This window comes from Pongo pygmaeus, chromosome 13, assembly GCF_028885625.2.
Source record: "Pongo pygmaeus isolate AG05252 chromosome 13, NHGRI_mPonPyg2-v2.0_pri, whole genome shotgun sequence".
NCBI classification, from domain to species: Eukaryota; Metazoa; Chordata; class Mammalia; order Primates; family Hominidae; genus Pongo; species Pongo pygmaeus.
This window is the reverse complement of record NC_072386.2, coordinates 59445163-59470190: the sequence shown is the minus strand read 5'-3', so window position 1 is coordinate 59470190 and position 25028 is coordinate 59445163. Positions and strand designations below refer to the sequence as shown.

At 39.8% G+C, this 25028-nt stretch overlaps 1 protein-coding gene across 4 annotated transcripts in view; it reads right to left on the bottom strand.

Annotated features, from left to right (window-relative positions):
• CFAP95 (cilia and flagella associated protein 95) overlaps window positions 1-25028 on the bottom strand; it is an 83548-nt gene that overhangs the window by 44675 nt on the left and 13845 nt on the right. For all 4 annotated transcript variants that reach the window (XM_054501698.2, XM_063650426.1, XM_054501701.2 and 1 more), the window contains exons 2-4: window positions 17810-17918; window positions 5466-5584; window positions 4165-4233 (exon numbers count right to left, since the gene is read on the bottom strand). In XM_054501698.2, the coding sequence (XP_054357673.1) occupies window positions 4165-4233; window positions 5466-5584; window positions 17810-17918 (297 nt within the window). The remainder of the gene's footprint in view (window positions 1-4164; window positions 4234-5465; window positions 5585-17809; window positions 17919-25028) is intronic.

The following is a 25028-nucleotide window of genomic DNA, read 5'->3' as shown; positions in this document are numbered from 1 at the left end:
TAATTAATCTATTAACTCAGGAGATAATTGTGGTGTATTTGCTGCAGGTTAGGCTCTCTTTAGGCACTGGGGACAGAATCGTGATAGTCTTTCCTTTCAGAGCATTGAATTTAGCAAGAATGAGAAGAATGCAAACAATTGCAACAAATATTAATAGTGTTTGCATAAAAGAAGCACACAGTGCTATGAGCACCCACAGTGAGGGACCTAACCAAGTTATGGGGAGTGGGGTGGCAGTAGGTATGTGAAGGTCCTCTAGAGGAGGTTGCAGATCAGGTGAGACTTGATAACATCAAGTCTCTGATAACTCCGATAACATCAGAGTTAAGATGAACATTGAATCTTGCTTCCTCAAAAAGCTCCACTAAAACCATAGTAAAGAGACTTAAGAAAGTGTTTTTTTTTTTTTTTTTTTTTTAGCCCATAAGAATATGGAGAACAGGAGAAAGGACAAGAGAAACAAATTTTGGGAACTGAAGAGAAGACTGACAGGTGGTGCCTGACTTAGCAGAAAGCTGAATGAATCCTAAGTCAGCAAAGGCCTGTGGGGAGAGCTATCTGAAAAGCAGATGTTGCTCCAAAGCTCTTCCCCAACTGCCAGGTAACTGCCCCTCCCCTCCCTTAGCAGAAAGCTAGAAATTTATTCATCTGTAGGGTAAGAAAGTCCTTAATCAAAAACATAATTCAATTCAGTGACCATACATAATGCAGTATTCATATTGATGTCCCAGTCCAATTGCTTGCTCACTCTAAGAACACAGGCACCAGCCCACTCTTCACCCTTCAGAAGGGAGATTGAAGAGGCTTATCTGGAAATATGACCAGCCCAAAAGGAGAGGCTAAAATAGAGTCATGCCAAATAATGCTCTTTCAGTCAACAACAGGCTGGACAGTATGTACTATGAAGACTCCATAAGATTATAACGGAACTGAAAAATTTCTATTGACGTTGTGGCCTTTGTAATATCGTAGCACAATGCATTACTCACGTATATTTGTGGTGATGCTGGTGTAAACAAGACTACTGTGCTGGCAGCTATATAAAAGTGGAGCACATACAATTATGTACAGTATATAATGATACTTGATAACAATAATAAACAACTGTTACTGGTTTATGCACCTACTATACTACGCTTTTTATCACTATTTTAGAGCATATTTCTTCCACTTATTTAAAAAAATGTGAACTGTAAAACAGCCTCAGGCAGGTCCTACAGGAGGTATCCAGAAGAAGGCATTGTCATCACAGGAGATGACAACTCCATGCATGTTATTGCCCCTGAAGGCCTATCAGAAGCTCAAGATGTGGAGGTGGAAGACAGTGATATTGATGATCTGGACCCTGCGCAGGCCTAGGCTAAGGTGTGTGTTTGTGTCTTTGTTTTTAAGAAAAAAGTTTTAAAATTAAAAATATTGTTTAATAATAAAAAGCTTACAGAATAGGGATATAAAGAAAGAAAATATTTTATACAGCTATACAATGTGTTTGCATTTTAAGCTAAGTGTGGCTAAAAGAGTCCAAAAGTTAAAAAAAAAAAAAAAAGAAAAGGTATAAAGTAAAAAAGGTGCAACAAGCTAAGGTAAATTTCTTTTTGAAGAAAGGCAAATATTGTTGATGTATTTTTGATGTTTGACCTATCCAAATCTCATACTGAAATGTGATCCCCAATGTTGGAGGTGGGGTCCAATGAGAGGTGTTTGGGTCATGGGGGTGGATACCTCATGAGTGGCTTGGTGCCCTCCTTGCAGTAAGGAGAGTTCACATGAGATCTGGTAGTTAAAAAGACCCTGGCACCTCCTCCCCTCTCTCTTGCTCCCGCTGTTGCCATGTGACGTTCCTGCCTCCCCTTCACCTTCTGCCATGAGTAAAAGCTTCCTGAGGCATCACCAGAAGCCAAGCAGATAATGGTGCCATGCTTGTACAGCCTGCAGAACTGTGAGCCAAATAAACCTCTTTTCTTTATAAATTACCCAGTCTCAGGTATTCCTTTATAGCAATGCAAAATGGACAAATGAAATTGTTTTATAAATTTAGTGTAGCCTAAGTATACAGTGTTTATAAAGTCTACAGTAGTATTTAGTAATGTCTTAGGCCTTCACATTCATAGCCTCTCTGCTCACTCATGGACTCACCCAGAGCAACTTCCAGTCTTGCAGTGTACATGCATGGCATGTGCCCTATACAGGTGTACCATTTTTTATCTTTCATTCTGTATTTTTACTGTACTATTTTATGTTTAGATATGTTTAGATACATAAATACTTAACACTGTGTTATAATTGGCTACACTGTTCAGTACGGTAACATGCTGTACAGGTTGATAGTGTAGGAGCAATGGATTTTACCATCTAGCCTCAGTGTGTAGTAGGCTAGACTATCTGGTTTGTGTAAGTACACTCCATGATGTTCACACAATGATGAAATCACCTAACAACACATTTCTCGGAACATATCCCTAACATTATGCAATGCATGACTGTACTGGTACTAGGGCTTCTTTGAAATAATGACCCACCTAGATTCCTCCAGGGAATCTCCAAGGCAGTAAACCTCACTCAAAGGCTCGGAGCCCCATCTCTTAATCATGAGCAGAGGATTGATTAGCAGATGCCTGAGGAAAATGTCTCTAGCGTGGAAGATGGATACCATACAAACAAATAAAAAACAGAAACAAAAGGCATCTTGGAGAAAACAGAGAGTATGCATGGGGAAGAAAAAAAATTTTAAAGCTATCATGAAAACTTTCATTAACATCTTCAGATAGAAAAGAGAAGATACTGAAGTCATGAAACCAAAAAAAAAGATCCTATAAAAACAAAAGGATTCAGGAAACAAAAAGATAATTCAATGGTAGAGTTGAAGAAACAGAGAGGAAAGTAGATAGTAAAGACCAAAAAGAAAAGGTGAGAAAAGACAGGAAAGTTTTAGGATCAGGAAAAGAAATCCAATATTCAAATAAAGGATTTCCAAAAGAGAAAACACAATAAGTCAAGAATAAAATAAATCAAGAAAATTTCTCTGAACTGATATGAGTTTATAAACTGAAAGGTTCACTGTGTCCAGCAGAGAATTCAGTACGTATGCATCAATTACTGCTCTAATTATTTGACGTATATTAACTTGCTTAATCTTCACAACAACCCCATAATGCACAATGCAATCCTTAGAATTTTTTCATGCTTATAAGTGTATTTCCACATCACTTACCTGTACATAATGAAAGTTTATGTTTAGAAAGATGAGTGGATAAGAACTTTTTCTTTTGTAGTAAGAATTCATGCTTCCTTGCCAAAACAAACTTATCTCTTATATCAGTAAAAATAGTCTCTTGCTGTAAAGTCAGCTCTCTTTGTTCACAGTAATGTTCTATGAAGTTGTTGCAAACTCTGAATTAGCAAATATTGAACCACTGATCTTAGGGGAAATATAGGGTTAGGTTCCTGCAAGCCTCTGGTCACATTTTCACCAATCGATCAATATAAAACTTTGTTTTATGTCTGTTTCTGCTTAAAGACATCTTATTTTTTGATTTATCACCTTTGAATTTATGACCAACAACACTGCAACTCATGCCTGAATCAAGCTTGTCTAACACATGTGTTTTCTCTGAAAGGCACATCACAACCTTCTTGCTCTAAGGAACACGGCAGCACTTCATCACCATGCTTGAGGAATGTTTTAAATGAGATCACCAACAAAAAGCATAAGAGTTTGAAAAATGTGTCACTGAATAGACGGTGAAAAGAACATGTGTATAGAATAAGAGCTGAAACAAGAAGACAGGGCATCACCCTGTTCGACCTCAGTTGGGATTGTGCACATCTGGTGCCTTCCCTTTTTCACCACTCTGCATATGTCCACAAATGACCACGACAGAACCACAAGTATTGACTTGCAGGATACAAATAGGTAAATTTTACAGAGAAGAAAAATTTACAAATACAGGATCTGCAAATAGTGAGGATTTACTGTTTTATTATTATGGTTATTAATGCTGTGCATGTGAAAGGAGAAAATATTTGGTTAAAGGCAAGTCGAAGATGTCATGTAAAGGGTATTTTGTTGACCTTGGCTCACCATCTCATACCTTTGCCCCTGCAAACAAACCTTCTGAATCAAGAAACATTTTGTACAATTGTAGCAGTTTAGGGACTACTCACATTTTGCTCCGATCTGGTGGATGTCTAGGAAAGACAGCTCCAAAACCTGTGGCAGGCAATCCGGTGACCCTAAAACAAGATAACATTTTTTAGAAAACTTATTAGAGTGTAATGTGTAAACTTTCAAAGCCATGTAAAACTAATTTAGGGTCCGGGAGCAGTGGCTCACACCTGTAATCCCAGAACTTCGGGTGGCCGAGACGGGCGGATTGCCTGCGCTCAGGAGTTGAAGACCAGCCTGGGCAACATGGTAAAACCCCGTCTCTACTAAAAATACAAAAAAAATTAGCTGGATGTGGCAGCGTGTGCCTGTAGTCTTAGCTACTCGGGAGGCTGAGGCAGGAGAATTGCTTGAACCCGGGAGGTGGAGGTTGCAGTGAGCCAAGATCACACCACTGTACTCCAGCCTGGGCAGCAGAGCAAGACTCAATGTCAAAAAACAAAACAAAACAAAAACTAATTTAGGGTTAGATTTTTATGATGATTACTTTTTAAAGAGTTTTCATGTTTGCAACTTTTATGAACTTTGTAAAACAAAATGTCTCAACAAGTCAATGGAATTTTTAGCATTTTTGTCATTATTTTGACTGCATTTTTCAACACTTACAGTATAAGACAAAGGCTATGTGTCATACACTTCGATGGGGAGGCACTGTGCCAGGATGCAGGATGACGACTATGATGAATAAAGAGTTTCTATCCTCAAAGAACTCTCTATTCCTGAGGAAATGCCTTCATATAAATAACTAGAATGCAAGTCCAACTGTCATGTAGGACATAAAATACTCAGAGAACAAAAATAGAAAAGCAATTAATTCTGATTAATGACAGCTTACCTAATTCTTACTGCCTGTCAGTCAATACTTCTATGCACACTTCATACTTTATTTTGTCTAAATTTCATAACAACCCTACGAAGTAGATGCTTTTGTAATTCCCATTTTACAGGTGAACAAGCTGGCTTATAAACACCAAGTAACTTTTACAGTAAATTGTAGAGCTGGGGTTCAAACCTGGATAGTCAGAACCCTGGGCCAGAAAAAAAAAAAAACAAAAAAAAAAACCACATATAAAGAGGAAATGGCATTTTAGCTGGGCCCAGAACAAGTAGAGAGTTGATTGGTAAACAATTGAGGAAAAGAAACTCCCAAACAGAGAGAAGAGCATGAGCAGGAAGAATGGAAGCTTGAGACGAATGTGCTTGATGTGTTCCTTTAGTGTGGAACTGGGGTCACTATACCTTTTTGCTACTTATACAAGTCCTTTCTGCATGTCCACATTCTATAAAGTATTAAGAATACCTTTCGATAATCCCAGAGCTCACTGTTTCCTCATTCAATAAAGGCTTGCTCTTCATTTCAGCCCATTCTGTGTTTAAACACACTTGAGACAACTTTTCATGTGTTTCTGATGTCCAAATCTGGAAACATAGAAGCCACATATAAGAAAAATGAATTCTCACTAAAAATGGTCAGTTACTAAAACATGTTTTTATTGAAGTACATTCTGATTTTAATTGTTGACTCTAGTTGACATAAAAAATAAGTAATAGCTCATAGCTGTCAATTATTTCATCGTAAATATGTAAAAATAGCAATTACTGGATGCTGTTGGGAAATAAAAAGCAAATTGATTGTTTCTATGAAACAGAAAGAACTGCATTCAATTAAATATACTAACTTTACCTGCTTTCTATTTCCTTCTTCATCCTTTTCAGGGTTGGTATATTTTAAATACCCTGAGTAGGAAAATGTTTGTAGCAATCACTTTGTAAATCACAAGGACTTCAGATATCATCATCATCGTCATCATTATTATTCACTCTCTGTCATACAGCATAATTCAATTAATTACTAAGCAATTATTGCAATGTGGAAAAATCTGCAAACTATAAGATGTACTCAAACCAATTGCAGAAACATCAAGGGTAGCATCTCAGGGATCAAAGGAACAAAAATGGATGTAAGGGATTCAATATTTTCTCCATACAAAACTCTAGAATATCATGCAGCTGGAGGTTCAGAGCCAAGAACCAGAACTCACCACCAAGAAAATCCATTACTTTATCTGAAAGACTAGATTCCCCAAGATATTCATGAAGCCTCAGAACACATTAATACCACTAGACTCTCTGGGTTGTTGTTTTTTGTTTGTTTGTTGGTTGGTTGGTTGGTTGGTTTTAAAGAGAGACCACTCTTTAGAAAACCAGAGCCTTCAACTGCAAGAGTATCATGGCTATAGTCAGACACTTTGGGTCCATTTTGCTTTAGTAACAAGGTTTTTCTATAACCAGGAGTCTAGCCTAGTCAAAACCATTTTGATTAAGTCTCTGGTGCTGGTTTCCTGGTCTACTCCATGGCTCTCTAGATCCTTGGCTTCTCAGAGCACTGCTCTCCAAGACCTCAACCTCCTGAATAACTATCCTCCCAGCCAAATTTCCCAGCTTTGATCCGTATATCCTTAGCTCAACTACTCTTCTTCTTAGATGTTCAGGTTTCAAAGTCGATGGTAGGGGACACTACATTGGGTCTTATTTATTTTAACAGCAAAAAAAAATTTTTGAGAAAAAATTAGTAGCCACCATTTTGTTTGAAGGTGTAAGATTGACCAAAAAATTAAGCTTAGATTGCTTCTCAGCCTTTTGGCTAAGATCAAGTGTAAAAATTAAGCTGATATGCTTTGATGATTTTTAACAGTAAAATATTTCAGCAAATCAACCAACTCTTTGAAAATCATATGAAACAAAGATATTGCCAAACATAAAATAGAGGAGTAAAAGGAAACAGATAATCATAGCATTAGTGGAGCAGAATGAGTGCTTATTCTGTGCCAGACAATGTACTAAGCACTTCAAATGCATTATTTCAATACCTTCTCAAAGCAACCCTCTGAGTGTTATGTATTAATATTAATCATGGTCTCAGAAGGGAAAAACAATCAAATTGGGGACTGAGGAGAACTTAACGAAGGATCTCTTTATAAACGTGTGGGAATCATTAAGAAAATCAACACTATTGAAGCACACTGAGGATAGCAATAGTGGAGAACCTTGAGGGTAGAACAGTTACTGTAACTCAGAACAACCTACAGCTATAGTGAGGGCCACCTGATAGTTGTATCAACCTACTCAGAACAACCTACAGCTGTAGTGAGGGCCATCTGATAGTTGTATCTTTCATAACAGAAACCCAGCCACTGCCAAACCGTGGTCCTACAGGGAGGAAATCACAGGAATAAGTGTCCAAGCTCCCTCTCCTCTCACCTCTGGTCACCTGCCAGTGCCTTCCATGGGCCCATCCAGTGGGAAGCCAGAAGGCAAGGAGCTCATTGCAGCCAACCCTAGAGGTCAGCCTCCTTGGCACAAAGCAGGGTGAGAAGAGTGGAGAGTGGATCTGGAGGTGCAAATGAAGAACACTTGGTATAATTTATTTCTGTTTTAAAAAAGAGAAAACTAAGGCTGGAAGGGATTAAATAATGCCCAGGCAAATCAGCTAGAAAGTAGAAGCTCCACAATTTAAGACTCATGCAGTCTGCCTCATTCATTCATCCATCTATCCACATCTATTAAGTGCCAGGCATCATACTAGGTTCTACAACTAGATTTGTAAACAAACTCCAGAGGCTATACTAGCTATAGCATAGTAGGTTATAGTAAATCATGGGGATAATGGTAATAACAGCACATGGCCAGAAACCGTTCTAAATATCTTCACATTAAATGCTTGTGACAACTCTACAGTTCTCACTTTACACATAAGGAAATAAAGACATGGAAAGTTTGAGACCCGACTTAAGTTACGACCCTGTAAGTGGTAAAGCCAAGAATTAAAGAGAAGCCATCTGACTCCAAAGACAACTCTTAACTTCTGTTTCCTGTACCAGCAGCAAATGTTGTCTCCCAATATTAGACATTCCTTCTTCATCATCAATAGAATCCCCAAACTTTAGCTGGGTGCCTAGTGTTGCAGACCACATTTTTCAGATTATTTTACACTTACATATGATCATATGATCTGGACAATTGAGCATAAGTGGAAATAGTTGTTTCCTTGGAAAGAACTTCCAGGAAAAGGCCTCCTTTTCTTTTCCTTCTTGCTGCCTGGAATGGGGACATAATGACTGTTTTCCAGCAGCCATCTTGGGTCCTACCCAAGGATGGCAGAGCAGAAAACTGGAAGAAATTGGTCTCTGACAATACATAGAACTTTCATACCAGTCCTGCTATCCTCCAGACCCTTTACATGAAATAATACAACCCTATATGAACAGCCTCTGTTGATTTTCAGTGTCTGTTGCATGTAGGCAAACCTAATCCTACACCATCTTAATGTGAAAAAATCACTCTGGTGCAGAAATGTTCATAACCTGACATAAGGATGGTACTTCATAAAAGCACTTCCATATGTTTAAAAGTCTTTTGGGCTTTGTATATATGTATATCACAGACTGGAGATTGGCAATTTGGTATGTGAGATAGCTAAATTAACACAGCACAAACTCGCAAGATAATCACTAAAATTTCCATTTAATTTACATAATAAAATCTAGCTTGAGACAAATTATAATATAGAAAATATCTAATGGATAGAGGAAGCTCATTTCATAATATCATTCATATTCCCTGTTTTCCTGAGTACGAATTATTTTTAAATCCCAATTTCTATTCTTCTAGAATGAATTCTCATTTGTGCTGCACTTATGGGAAGTAAATCCAGTAGACACATAACCTGGGTGACTGGTACAGGGAATGAAGAGAACACTTATGACTTCTCAGGTTATATATTTCAGGTTGACCAGACTGTTCTGCTGAGGATGACTTACCCTTGGCAGAATCTCTCACAGCAAGATTCATTTTAGATAATCCCCACTGACAATTCTTTCCTGGGTTCTTTACAGGCACCCAGAAAGTATATTCCTCTGACCCACAGTGAAGGAAGCTGTATTGGTCCGTTTTCATGCTGCTGATAAAGATATACCCAAGACTCGGTAATTTACAAAAGAAAGAGGTTTAATGGATTTACAGTTCCACTGGGCTGGGGAGGCCTCATAATCATGGTAGAAGGCAGTGAGGAGCAAGTCATATCTTATATGGATGGCAGCAGGCAAAGAGAGAGAGTGTGCTTGTGCAGGGGAACTCCAGTTTTTAAAGCCATTAGATCTCATGAGACTTATGCACTATTACAAGAACAGCATGGGAAAGACCTGCCACCATGATTCAATTATCTCCCACTGGGTCCCTCCCACATCTTGTAGCTCCTATAACGTGGGAATTATAGGAGCTACAAGATGAGATTTAGGTGGGGACACAGAGCAAAACCATATTAGAAGCTCAGGTACTTCTCACATCAAGCTTTTCCCTCTGATGCCACAGGCTGCTTCTGGAACCCTCCAGTCTGTAGCGTTTTGTCAAGCATGAGTGAGACTCCAGTGCATCAAGTTCCCTGGGTGGTATCATTGAGGCCCCACTCTCAGGGTGGAAATTAAGGAGACACACTTCCCACCCCTACCCTTAAGAGATTAGAGGGGTGAGATTCACAGCATGCACGCTCTCTCCAGACAACTCCTCCAACTGCTAAATTATTTTGACCAGATCTCTTTGATTTCAACCATTTTTATTTGTTTTTAAATCATCAAGGTGAATGAGACACCAAGCAGCTCAAAACTCAGTTACCACCCAAATAATTTGCATGTTCTGCATGAGTGGGTTGGCATCTCACTTACTTGGAATAAAGGAGGAGTTGGCATCTATTATCTTAGATCTTCAGTCATAACTAAGGAAGAGTCTTATTTTAGCCTGTTAAGCAGCATTCTCCCTACCAACTGTAGCTTTTCTGCACCATTGCCAAAAAAAAAAAAAAAAAATACAAAGGCTTGATTATCTTTTAAAATCATCAGAAAGACCATACTTATTTCTCAGAAGTTTTGTCCTTGGAAATCCTGGCTGTTTTCACATCTAGGTTAACTCAGCAGTGCCATGTAAAGATTCTAAAGGATCCGAGAGAGGACTCTGCAAATATAACTGCTATTATTTTGAACAACTGAGACTCATAGGGTGCAATCAGAAAAATAATTCTATTGTTTTCCACAACTACCTCTTCAAGCAAGCTTTTATGAGCTTCTTCCTGCTTCCTCTTCTTTTTTTTTCTCTTTTTTTAGAAATAGGGTCTCACTGTTACCCATGCTGAAGTGTAGTGGCACAATCATAGCTCACTGCAGCCTCAAACTCATGGGCTCAAGCAATCCTCCTGCCTCAGCCTCCCACGTAGCTAGGACTACAAGAATGCACCACCACACCTGTCTTATGGGATGCTCCTTTTCCTGTCTCTAGCAGAAATAAATTTATAACAAGTCTCATTTTTTCCTGATCACTCTGAGATAACGAAACCACTTCTTGTCACAAAATAGTCTCAATTAAATATTTAATATTAGTAAAATAAACACAAAAGGCTCTTCTAGTTGTCTGGGGGAAAGGAAAAGCAGAGCAGGTGGAGAAATAAAAAATTATCCAACCCAGCCTACCCTTCACACTCACTTCCCTCTGCAGACTTACCAGCCTAGAGCAGGCTATAGCTGGAGGAAGAGAAAAGCTTTCACTCTAAATGAAATTCATCATTTTGATGAAATATTTTAGTTATTGAAATGTGACCAATAGGCTTTTCATTATCTGAGATTGACCATAAAACCTAAGGAAGCTGCACAGCATTTTGTCCAAGCATAAAGGAAGAACCGACTCCAGAAAGCAGGGTAAATAGGCAGTGGAGGCAAAAAATATGGATGTGTGTGTCTCTGCATGTTTGTGCGTGCGGGTGTGTGTGTATGTACGTGCACATGATTGCCCAATTCAAGTCTCATTTGTTCAACATAACAGTTACACCTGCTTAAGCAAACTAATATACATGAAAAATTAAAGTCTAGTTTCTGTAAGAGTTAAATTAGGGCATGATTACTGATGTAGAAAAGGAGCAGCAAATGAAAGTGATGGGATCAAAACGCTGGGTGGCCTGCTTTCATTCCCATCCCAAATGTCTGGAAATGACAGAGAAGATATTTGCTAGAATAAATAGACTCAGAGATGCAGCAGAAAACAAGGGGAGTACACTCAGTGGGCCAAAATTGATACGGAATTCCTAAAACAGGAAAGCCAGATGTCATTGTAGTGATATTGGAAAAGCTGATCCAAAGTTGTTCCAGGACATAATGCTGAAACCTGTGACATCAACCACAAGCTCCAAGATTATGGAGACAGGAAGCAAGAAGAGACCCTAGCTCAACAGCCTACTATCCCCAAACATCTTCCTTTGCCCTGCAATGGCATTTAAAATATTCCATTTATAAACATTTGATCCATATACCCTTTTCAGGTGCTTAGATATGAATGCAAGAAGCATCTCTAAGATTATAAGATTATACTGGTCAAAATACTATCCTACAATGTCAAAGAAAAAAATACTTGAACCAATTAAGTAAATAATTGAATTTCCCATATCTGGTATAATTATATCCTTTGTATCCCTTTTAGGACATTAGTTTTCAAATGTGATATTTTTATTCACTAAAACAGCTCAGATTTAGGCTTATTTGGCTATTCTTAATCTATTCATAAAATGAATGCTAATATACTTTTGTACTATTCATTTATTTGCCATTTTTAAATCCAAAATATCTGTGATGCTGTTAATATTAGCCTAATTTGCTCAACAATGTTGTCCTGTTAGTTCCAAAAATGCCTTGGCATTGAGCCACTAGCTGTATAAGAAAAATCTGTTTAATAAATTGCTCATGTATTTCTTTGTTCATTTATGTCTGAGAAGTTCTCAGCTTCTATGACACAGCATCATATGTGTTCTGTACTTAATCCTTCTAAGTGTATGGGATTCAACATGCACCCCTTTCTCAGAAGTGGTCTTTCTTTGGCCTCCCGGTGGCTCTCACTTTAGTATCAGCTTCAAATGCTAGGAAGGTAACAAAAGTGATTGTGATAGGGCCTTTGGTAGTGTTGTGAGGATCCTTGGGTGAGAGGCTTTACAAGTTGAAGCAATGATGATAGACATACTCTTGATGATTTTAGTTTTCATGGAATTCACCCGGGTAGACATATGTAGCACCTGAATAAAGTCCAGGTAAAAGACCATAGTTTAGAATGCTATTACCCACTAAGCTTAGAATAAGACAATCAGGGCAAACCCAGTGGCTTGAATTACTGTTCTCCTGTGAATCTATCTCCCCAATGGCCTCACTTGGCCTCCTGAAACCTGAGGGACCATTGAAGTAGGAAATCAATTATCCCACCATTGAAACCTGAATGGTATGTTTCCAGATTCTGCCAAGAGATGGTTCCTTTAGGAGTCAGCTCCAGAGCTTCAAAGGAAACCATACCCAAACCTCCTTCCAACCCATTTCAGTTCAGGTACACCTCACAGCATCCTGATGTTCTTCCTATCATAGCATCCATCATACGCTTTGCCACTGTGGTTATGTGTTCCCAATTCTCCTACGAACCTATGAGTTCCTTATATACAAGGACCAGTTTTTGAATTATGTTTCTTACCCTAGCACTTAGCATTATGCCTGGCAAAGTAATGGGGCCTCAAAAAATGTTTGTTGAATGTAGAACTTCTTCCTTTTATCCTCTTCCCTTTCTCCCCCCTCCGCTTCCTCCCTCCCTTCCTTCTTTGTTTCCTTCTTTCATCCCCTCCTCCCTCCCTTACTTCATTTCTTCCTTCTTCCCTTTCTTCCACAAATACTAATTGAGCATCCACTATGTTCTAGGCACTGTTCTAGGAACTGGGGATAAAACAGGGAACAAAACAGACCAAAGTCCCCACTTTCATAGAGCTCGTATTCTAACAGGAGGTGACAAACGATTAATAACTAAATAAGTCTAAAATATGTCCAGCAATGTAAGTGTCATGAAGAAAACTAAAGTAGGGAAAGGGGATAGAGAGATATGATAAGAATGGACTGCTCTTGTGCCTGGTCTGTTTTCTTCTATATTTTTGTGGTGTATTTTCTTCTATATTCAAATCTTTGATTCACCTAAAATATATTTTGGTATAAGCTGTGAGATGAGGAATCAAATCTTTTTTTTAGTTCCAGAAGTTGACTGCAGATCCTTGAATAACGTTGTTTAGTTCACCATTTCTTCATAACATTGACGAGAAAAATAAATTGCTTTCCAGCCAGAAAAAAAAAAAAAAAAAAAGAATGGACTGCTCTTTTACATACAAAAGGGCAACTGGCTTATTGAACAAGTAGGACTTAGAAGTAGGTACAATCAGAAAACAAATCTATTTTTCCTCCATCACTGCCCATCCACAGTCATTTGGAGGACTAGTTCTTTCTCATGCTCCTTGATGAAATATAAGACAGGTCTCGGGGCATTTCTGGTGACTCAGATAATACAAAACTTCTCTGGCTACTTTTGTCCCAAGATGATTTTCACTGAGGTAATTAAAATGCCAGTCCCATATAATAGCCAAAACTTCAAACTTCATGGGAAGATTCTCATTCCTCCACTTTGGGGCTGCTTTGGCCTGGCCCACTATATTGGGAACAGGGGGCACAGTTGGCTTCTTCTCAATTATCCCACTTGGACTTCTTCCCTATTCCCCACCACCCTCTATCTCCTTGGGGACTGATGCCAAGGATGTGTGGAGATGAGGAAGAGAGAGAGGTAAATGTGGGAATGGCAGAATGTAATCTTGCTTTGGTTTCCCCTGGGTGTGTTTATCTTTGACCCTCTCTGGCACTGGTGAATGTTCCAAGGTGACTTTCTTGGGAGGTTCTGGTAGACTTTGGGATCACCTCTGGGAACATTGAATGGCATGTCCCATGATAGAAGATGTCTCTGGCTAGACTTAAATGTCTTGCCTCAGCTCCTGGAAACCCAGCTAGACGCCCTCCCATCTCTCCTTTTTTTCCTTCTACAAATATTTATTGGACACCTACTATGAGATGCTGTTCGACAGGCTCTGAAATGACTCCATGTCATTTTCTTCTTCCCCATGGTCCACAATGGATCCACAAGAGGCACATCTGGGACCGAGGATTCACACATCGTTGCTCCACCTCTAGAGGAGCTGGCTCCCTCTTTCTGCTCTGCTTCCTCTGACCAGTCACCAGAGTCTTGTGTCTAACTTCGTGAGGCACACAAGGGTCCTTGCAGATAAGACTTAGAGCACACTCTTTCCAAAACCCTCTCTGTACTATCAAACTCCTCTTGAGGCTTCTTGCATTTCAATTCTCTTATATCCCTCATGTGAGTGGGAGCCTATTAGCACCATTTTCTTTGAGGATCTTGCATAAGTGACCTAATTCTTTACTTCAGCACATGAGGCTATTGTTCTGTTCTTAGACTTTTAGAGCCTTAGCCAAAATGTAGACAAAAGTAAGTCCCATTTTAAACTCTGCTACAAATAAATGATGCTCACATTAGCTCCTGCAGCAGCATTTAAGGACAAGGACACCCTCAATCAGCTAAATGAAAATGCGGTGGACATACAGAGCAGCCACTCAGCAGCAATCTTGCAAAAAAACCAAAAATGTTAGGAAGGCATTCAGAAGGGGAAACAGATGGGAATAGGGCTAGCCAGCATGTGTGTGGACATAATTCAGGAAATAGGACAGAAGTTATGGCTGAGATGTAAGAAATCAAAGCCCCAACACATATGCAGTGAGATACACAATATCCAAGCCAGAGCAAAAAATAATCAGGTCTATTTTCTACAAGGAAGGTGCAGTGTAGCGGGGTGAAAAGGCCAGCACACTAGACGTGGAAAAGTTTGGTACTCCAAGAGGGAGTTTGGAAAAGTCTCTAAGATCTTAGCGTTTAGAGCCAGAGAAGAACAACAGATTTTAATTTTTGATACACTTTCTGGCTGTTTGACTTTTCACCAGTGATTAAGCTTCACTTGTTCTCAGCTCCCTCATCTATCCAATGTGGATCACACATGATACCTGCCTGAAGAGCTGTCTAGAGGATGAAATGAAGCACTTTTAATGGAACCATCTTGTTGAATTGATCCTATTGCATCAATAGGATGCAATCATAAAGCAATTTCATTTTTAATCAAACTGCCCCTTCCCTCCCACAGCAAGTTATTTCCTTTTGTTTAATAAAAGTCTTAGGCAAGTCTCTTCTTGACCACTACTGTCCCTGCCCCGAGGGCAGTGCACTCCCTCTTTCTGCTGTGCCGTATCAGGCATGGCCTCTCACATTTAGGTTTTTAGGCATGTGACTGGACCCCGAGTCTTCTAAATTCCAGGACATACATATTAATCTCTCTGAGTGGTTCCCTTGAAACCCCTCTCAACTGGAGAAAGAGGGGCACAGAACCCACAACTACATGAATCCTCTTTTAACTCTTCAGTCCCTTGTCTTCAAGGACATAACTACTCATACTGGTTTAATCTAATTTAGTCTCTTAGCAGGTCCTGCCTAAGTGGCCCAGATTCTTGCTTTAAGGCATGTGGTTCCTGCCAACTATCAAGAGTGTCTTTAGGCCCTTATCAAAACTCTGTGACAACAGGAAGAAGAACTTGCCCATTCTCTTACTACATCCAGCCTCACACCTGGCATGTGAAGGTGTGGGGGCTTGGCACCAGTATCCCCTCCTTCTCTTTACACTTGGGACCTTGGGTGAGTCATTTAAGATCTGTAAGTCTAGGTTTAGAACTAAACAATAATATATTTTTGACAGCTTTATAGCTTTGTTGTGAAGAATGAAAAACAAGATGGATGAGCCAGTGCTTTATACACAGAAAGTCTATAGGGAAAAATGTAAATTGCTATTAAGATAGAGAATAGCAGTTCCATCAGAAATACTGATTCCTTAGTCTATTTTCTTTTCTATTGAATACACATTCCAAATCTGGCAGGTGAAGGACAGGGTTTCAATGGCCATCAACAAAAAGTCATACAGACAGTAAATACTACTATTTATTTACACATTCTCATTAAACCTGAGGCTTGACCACTGTAATGCATATAATATTGGGGAAGGAACGTTTGTGGTTCCTATACCTCATATCCCGCTTCTTCTCACTTCCCCCATGATATGAGGTATAGGAATATCCAGAGACCAAGAGCGTTTCTATATAGGAATCAAAAATGAATGTTTTTAAGGACCAAAAGTTCTTTAAAAACATCTTTAATATAGGAATCAAAAATACATGTTTTTTAAGAACCAAAGTCTCTAAGTGCATGTCAAGCAAGGCCTGTCTTGCCCAACTTACTCTTGTCCTGACCACAGCCCCACGCTGAAGAAAGCAAGGTGAAGCTGTGTTTGTGGGGGAATGGAGCAAGTGGATGTTGACTGAGGTGGGCATCACACTGCAGAGCCCCATCCACATGCTGGCTGATGACCCATGAGGCAGCCTGGTGCAAAGGGAAGAGGGTTGGGTGGAAACTGAGGAAATCATCAGATTCCCCTGAGATCTGGGCTGTGGAGCAAGAGGTAAACCTGAGCAGAGAGAAATAGAGATGCCAAAGAGACTCTGTGTATGCATGTGACACAGAGAGGTTGGGGTGGCAATGGGTATGCCTTGCTTTAGAGCTGTGTTAGTTCCTGCCAGTTTGCTCATTCCATATCCAGGCAGCTGTCACTTTATGATAAATGCCCATTCTCCAGGCGATCCTTTTTACTCTCTGTCCACTGCAACTATAAGAGGAAAGGAGGAAATGGCACTGCCATGCTAAGCTAATTTGTCCTCATTACCTTGCAGAATGGAGAATTTTCTAGAATAATTTCCAATGTGGAATTATGCGTCTTTTTATACCTGCCCCATTTCAAATGCTGGTCTAAAACTAGCCCAGCCTTGAGGGGGCAGAATGTGACACAAATCCCATCTTTTCATCACTTATACAACCACCCTCATCAAATCACCAGCTCTTCATGCCCTGAGGCCATCCTCTAAGGCTAAATTGTCTTCAGCTGGCCCCAAAGCGCCTGACATCGTAGGACCCAATTTGGGGGTCTCCTAGGAGTTGAGCTCTTGCCTTATGCTGACTGGACAGACACCTAGGTAGCCAAGCAGTAACCCGCTCACCTCAATTCAAACAGGAATTACTTATGCCATAAATATTCTTCTTGTAACTGGATCGTACAAACATTATGAGACTGTTAATAGCATGTTTTAATTACTCACAACTCCAGCAGCTTAAGATAAGTACAAAACACCTGCAACCAAAGACCTGGGTATAAACTCCCCCTCTTCCACACCCTAGCTGTGTGACTTTGAGTAAGTTGCTTAGTCTTTAAGAGCCTCTTTCCCCTCCTCTGTAATTAGAGATGGTAATACCTACTTTGCAGGGTTATTGTGGAGGTGAAAGGAGACATCTAGCAGGATATTGCTGCTGTAGTGACAACAGCATCATAGCAACAGGAACAATTTCCTAGGCACTTTTATGTGCCAGGCACCATGCCACGTACTCAACTTGCTTCATCTCATTTAATTCGCCCAATCACTTTGTGAGGTAGGCACATTTTACAGGTAATGTTGCTTCAGCACACAGTGACTAAGTCATCTAAGTAACTAACACAGTTAATGAGGGATAGTGCTGCACAAAACACTCCTCCCTTTACCTTTTTATGTTTCACTATGACAAAGATTTCAGACTTAAAATGAAGTAATAGCAACTACTTACTGGGGATTCATCGGTTCCAAGTCGCCGATATGTTGAATTACACAGTTTTTTAACTTTCTCAGGACCCTCTATATCATAATCTTTGGGAAAAGCTTCTCTGTCACGGTGCCTTAAGAAAAAATTAGGAGTCCGTTAAGAGATGAAGTTTATTTATTCTGTATTGCATTCAGATTTTTAAAAATTATCCAATGAAAATTTTCTATATTTGTAGTATTATTTTAAGTACAAATTTATTAGATTTGTGACATATAAAGTATTTTCCATCTCTTTTCAAGTAATGCTGAGGCTAATTCCTAAAAGCAACCTAGCATAAGTGATAAAACTAATAATGTCACCCAAACAATACTTATCAAACATAGTAATAGTAATTACTCAGTGATTCCAATGAACTGAATCTTATTTAATAATGTAGATTAGTTTACCGACAGTAAATTCTAAAATAAGACATAGTAATATCTTGGAAAGGCAACTTTCCACTTTAGAAATTCTTTGTACCATGAATTTTAATTACGATTTTTTTCAAAACAAGACAGCAAAGTATTTGCCCATACTGATTTATAACCTGTGCTTCCTGCTTCTAAAGAGGCAATAAAGGAAGCTGATAAACATGAGGTAGAAGAAAACAGTTCTTAAAAATGTAGATGGAAGAAGGAAAAAATATACCAAACATCTTGATTAAAAGAGTGATTAAGAATAATAAGAGGCAGGGAACAGTAACACACGCCTGTAATCTCAGCACTTTGGGAAGCAGGCAGATCCCTTGAGCCTAGAAGTTCAAGACCAGCCCGGGAAACATGGCAAGACCCCATCTCTACAAAAAATACAAAAATCAGTTGGGCTTGGTGACATGTGCCTGTTGTCCCAGGTACACGGGAGGCTGGGCTAAGAGGATCACCTCAGGGAGGTCAAGGCTGCAGTGAGCCATGATTGCGCCACTGAACTTCAGCCTGGGCAACAGAATAAGACCCTGTCTCAAAAAAGAAGAAGAAGAAGAAAGAAGAAAGAAGGAAGAAGAAGAAAGAGGAGGAGGAGGGGAGGAGGGGAGGGGAGGGGGAGGGGAGGGGGAGGGGAGGGGGTGGTGTGGGGAAGAAGGAAGAAGTGGATTTGGGGGTAGAGAAGGAAAAAGCAGGAGAAGTGGCTGGCAACTGAAGTAGCTATTTTTAATAGAAATTTCTTGAGTGAAATATAGGATGCTAAGACTAAGCACCCCTCAGAAGTTACTTTGCTTTAAGGGATACAGGGCTAGAATTGTTTAGGGGACACTCAAGTACCTGATAATTCAATCGTCCAGCCATTTGTTTATTCCACAAATGTTTTAAAATTCCTACTACATGCTAGGCACTTTGGTAGGTGTGGGGGATGCAGTGGGAAGCGAGTCTAATGGAGTCCCTGCCTTCAGTTGCTTGCAGTCTAGATAGAGAGACACAAAAATAAGAAAAATCTACAACATGGTAAGTGTGGGTAAAAAGCTAGGTAAGCAGAATTGCTTCCCTTAACCTAGATTGGGCACCAAATCCAAAGGGCATCCTCTTTCCTTCCCCACCCGCACTGGACTGGGGCTCAGCCCCTGCACTACATTCCCATTAACACCCCTGCCTCCTCACCTCTGAGCGTGACAGCAGAGCTCTGCAGTAGAACCCAGCAGCAAGGGAGCCCAGGGTGGGGTGGCAGGCAAAACACACCTGAGCCCTCTTCTCTCCTCACATCTGAGCATCAAAGTGCAGAACACTAAATGCTTTTTGGTAACCTATCAGCATTTTATGAGATCCTAACAGGAAGCTTTCACTTAAGTCCTCAGGGGGGATATTGGACAACACAAGCTCAACCAGGTCCTAGCTGTGTGTCCTTGGGCAAGTCACTTAACCTTTCTGTGCTTCCATTTTCACATGTATAATATGAGGACAGAAATAATAACAATACCTTTTAAGATCTTAATATGAATTAAAATTTTTTTAAAAAGCAGAAAATCCTTCATATGCTGTAAAGCATCATAAACATCTATGTATAGTGAATACTAATTGGGCTCCAAAATCTGGTATACATTGGAACTTAGTTTTGCCATAATTGAACTTAATTTTTCTTCCAAGCTCTCATTTTACCAAGTGGAAAAACCGGAATATTGGACAATCCTGGATTTCTTCCAGTTCTGAGGGGTTTGTGTGGTGCCACAATGCCAAGAATCCATCTTTGTTGCCATCCTTTCTCCTTGCTTACATCTGCTGAAACACTCTCCTTCCCCTGTGGTCTTCCCTTACAGATCCATGCAGGTCTCCATCCTCCTGGCCTTGCCACACAGACTCGTAGGTAGACTGGTGCTCTGCCGCAAGGGTGCCACTCTCTAGCCCACCAGACACTTTCTAGTGTCTCTCTCCACCTGGGTTCCTGGAAACCCAGCACCATTCCTGGGTCATGTGCCTGATCCACCAAACAGATAGTGTTTCATCTCTCCAGCACTCTGGGCTTGGGGACACATGGGAGCCCCAATCTTCAACAGTTCTGAAAACATTACTCTGGGAATAGAGGGTGATGGGGAGAGCAATGACAAGTCCTGATATGGTTTGGCTGTGTCCCCACACAAATCTCATCTTGAATTGTAGCACCCATAATTCCCACGTGTCATGGGAGACAACCTGTGGGAGGTAATTGAATCATGGGGTTGGGTCTTTCCTGTGCTGTTCTCGTGATAGTGAACAAGTCTCATGAGATCTGATGGTTTGTAAAGGAGAGTTCCCCTACACAAGCTCTCTCTTGCCTGCTGCCATGTAAGACATGACTTTACTCATCATTTGCCTTCCACCATGATTGTTAGGCCTCCTCAGCCAGGTGGAACTGTGAGTCAATTAAACCTCTTTCCTTTATAAATTACCCAATCTCATGTATGTCTTTATTAGCAGCATGAGAACAGACTAATACAGGTCCCATCTGGGATTCCAGGATTTCCAAAATCTTAACTCAAATTCAGGATCCCAAACAAATTCAAACATTCTCAGCTTTTTCTCTGGCCTTCTCCTATTTGTGTCCATGAATTCTTCATTTGCTGTGGAACAGGGTGGCTTGGCTCTTCATGCTCCCAAATCTATCGGGCTTATGCTAAGACCCAAGTTTTTGAAATCCAAATCAATAATTTGGCTGTTTTGTTACCTGCTGGGTCATTCTTCCCTGAGGCAATAAAACCAGAGTATGTCCCTGCAGCAGCACACAAGTGAAGGGGAAACATACCAGTGATATTTCAGCATATTTGCCCCAGGGCCCATCTCTTTATTAGACACTGAAGAAGGCACAGGGCCCATACTTCTAGAGGCCTAAAAAATAACTACTTTTAAATCAGAAATATATATATGTAATCCAGCTTGGATTATACCTGTCTTTATACCATCAGTCAAACTATCATTTTTAACTTTTTTTTTAATGGAATAAGGGGCCCAAGAAAGCAAAGGTATTTATGGTCTGTGAAAGTCAGTATGTGGCCCTAATGATCCTACCATATGCTTTAAGTTTCATGATAACTAGATTCTTACAAAAGATGCAGATATGTTCTTTTTTCATATAGCAACCTTAGATAGCAGCCAAAAACCTAGCATTGAAATCATGAATCCATAATGAAGGTGTTTCTTTGGGGGACTGAGCTAATGTAACTGGCATTTCCTCGTGCCTGCTGGCTGCCCACGGATGCTGTGCCCACAGCCTGCAGGGCTCTGAGAGATTCACAGCCCCAAATCTGCCCCTAGTCCCAAGAGGCTGCCAGCCTAGCAGAGAGAAATATACATGTTTAAAATTATAAAATGTATAAAATATACTGTATGAAATATAGTAAAATATATAGACCCAAATAAAATATATGTCTTTACTATACACTCTCTCTATAATACATATTTACCATATATAAAATGATTAAGGCTTTCTAAAGGAAACAGGAGACTGAATTAATTCTCTGACTTTATTATGTTAAGGGAACAGTGGCCTGTGCCTCAGATTTCCTGAGATGAACTGAGAATCATAAACTGAGGAACTAAATGAATCAACAGACTGAGAGTCTCAAATGAAAGGTGACATATAAATGCAAAATATTATTAAGTGTAATGATAATATCTACAACAGGCTTTAGTTGGGTATTTTTAAACACTTTGTCAAAACTAACTAAGCCTTATAGCCTTTCTGTGATTAAAATATAATATGTACATATATAAAAAGAATCAAGGTGCAATAATATATATTTCATATAGCTTCATTCTCCTTGCTACCTGCATTTGTTTAGTCATCAAACGACTTGCCATGATTTTTTATTTGTTGCAATGAAAAATTCTTCATGAGAAAAATAAATAAATGTACTAAAATAGAATTTACAATGCCTCTAGAGCAGTAACTTTCAAACTCTTCAACTACAGTCCCCAGTAAGAAAAATGATCAATCTTTTTTTTTTTTTACATGAAGTTTTGCTTTTGTTGCACAGGCTGGAGCGCAATGGTATGATGTCAGCTCACTACAACCTCTGCCTCCCGGGTTCAAGCGATTCTCCTGCCTCAGCCCTCTGAGTAGGTGGGATTACAGGCACGTGCTACCGTGCCCAGCTAATTTTCTGTATTTTTAGTAGAGACGGGGGTTTCACCATGTTGGCCAGGCTGGTCTCAAACTCCTGACCTTCAGTGATCCACCCACCTTGGCCTCCCAAAGTGCTGGGATTATAGGCATGAGCCACTGTGCCTGGCCAAAAAATGATACATCTTAATCCAGAATATGTACATGTATTTCCATGCATAAAATTGAACCCAAAATTTGTCCAGACACTGTGGCTCACGCCTGTAATCCCAACACTTTGGGAGGCTGAGGCAGGAGGATCACTTGAGATCAGGAGTTCAGACCAGCCTGGCCAATATGGCGAAACCCCGTCTCTACTAAAAATACAGAAAATTAGCTGCGCATGGTGGCGCATGCCTGTAATCCCAGCTACTCAGAGGGCTGAGGCATGAGAATCTCTTGAACCCGGGAAGCAGAGGTTGCAGTGAGCTGAGATCGCACCACAACACTGGTAGCCTGGCTGACGAAGTGAGACTCTGTCTAAAAAAAAAAAAATTGAAGCCAAAATTTGACAAAACAGTCTTCACCCTCATAGGAATTTGGATACTTTTTATTCTCTATTATTTTATTTTTTAAAATGCCATTATTAATCCACTGAATTGAGTTCACAATGCATTAATGGGTCGTGAAAAATATTGCTCTAGACCAGTGTTTTTCAATCTGGTTGGAGAAGGGGATCAATTTGTAGCCTCCACTCCCACCCCAGAGACAATGCAGACATTTGGCCACGCCTGGAGACATTGTTGGGTATTACTTCTAAGGAAGAGAGTGCTACCAGCGTCTAGCGGGTAGAGGACAGCGATGCTGCTAAACATCCTACGATGCACAGGACAGCCCCCAACCACAGAGAAGTATCTTGCCCAAAATGTCCATAGTACCAAGGATGAGAAATCCCTAGAGAACAGTTGCACCCCAGACTCTCAGTGGTTCCTAACCCTAAGTGCTTCAAGGAGCAGCCAAACTTTCCCCCAAAAAGGATGGGGCCAACATAAAGCTGCCAACTTTTTGTTTTGACAAGAACATTCAAAATAAAATAATCATCTATCACCTTTCATAAGAAGGTCTCTAACACCAACAATCAGTAAAAACAACCTCACAGTCCTTCAAACTGAATAGATTTAGCTATCTGAAAAACTAGCTACATTGTTCAGCAGGACTGAACAAACTAGAGTCCAGAATTGCAGGTCAGGAAGGTCCCGCAGCTCCCCAAGGCAGCCCCAGGCCAGAGGGCCCAGCTCCCTCCCTGTCAGCGGAGGAGAGGGTGGGATTAGGTCATAGGATTCTTCTTACAGGAAAGGAAACAGGTTACACTCTAGGGTTTCTGTGGTTGTGTGTTTATGTGGGGCAAGGGAATTGGGAGGTTGCAAAGAAACCAGCATCTTTGTCACTGCCTCACCTTTCACATTGTTTTGTAATTATCCGTTCACGTATCAGCCTTCTCATTTGACAGAAAGCTTCTTAGACACAGGGATTATTTTTTATTCATCTTTGTGATCTTGGTCTGACACATTGTAAATGCTCATTAAATCTTAAATGATTGACTGATCGATTGATTAAATGAATGTTCTTAAATTTTGTTACTGTCACCTTTATATAAATGCTGAAAGCAACGGCTTTCAAACGTGTCCATAAAAATGAAGAGTATCCTGGCTCAGTCTGCAAAAGCACACGTAAAGAGGGAGTAATTATGCGTATAGAGATGCTAGTCCTTTGCAATGCTAACTTGTCTCCAGAGAAATTATAAATCTACTTGCTGAATGAGAAAACTTTCAACATACGTATGCATAACACTGATTGCAAAGGGGTTTGAATCTGAGCAATATCTGACATGAGAACAATGAAAATCTGAGCTGAATTCTAGCTTCTGGTGACTTGACAAGAGACACACTTTTCTTTGCAGATTTCAAAGATGTTTAAAATGTTTAGTTAAGACTCCAGATGGCAGAATATATTAATTTTAAATTTTAGAATTATTAATGTAATTCACAACCATGCCGTTAGCTAGTGTATTTTCTGATATAAATCTGGTGAAATGAGAAGCGAAAGATACATTTTCTATTAGATTTTTATAATCATCTGCTATCTAGAACTTTAAAAGAAAATTACCCTTGAGAGTCAGCTGTATTCCCTAACACATTAGAAGCATAAAACCGATAGAATCAAAGACTATGAGACATTGACAATACTCTTTGAAGATGTCGTGGGCAAATGATTTACATGCCAAGGCAGTGTTATTTGGGGGCATGGCCCTCAAACTGACAAATGAAGACTTTCAGGTGTATTTGCAGAATCATAAAGAAAATCTTATGTTCTTTGGAAAAATTGTGACATTTCAGACTTATGAAGAAATACTTTGTTTTTCTATGTGTCTCATGCTGTGTGTGATCTGTGCATCTATAACCATGAAACCACAGAATTTGAAACTTAACTGCACTCAAAAGGAAACCATTTGATGGAGACAGATAAGTGAAGTCATCCTCTTCACTCAGCATATATTGAGTGGCACATAAATAAGACCCATCATTATTATACATTTTCTTCATAGAAAATCTTCAAAACAGAAGGCCCTATGGAAAATATTGGAAGGAAACAAAAGTTTCCTTCCTCGATAAACAGTTGGAGGCTTTGTTTATCGTAACAGTTT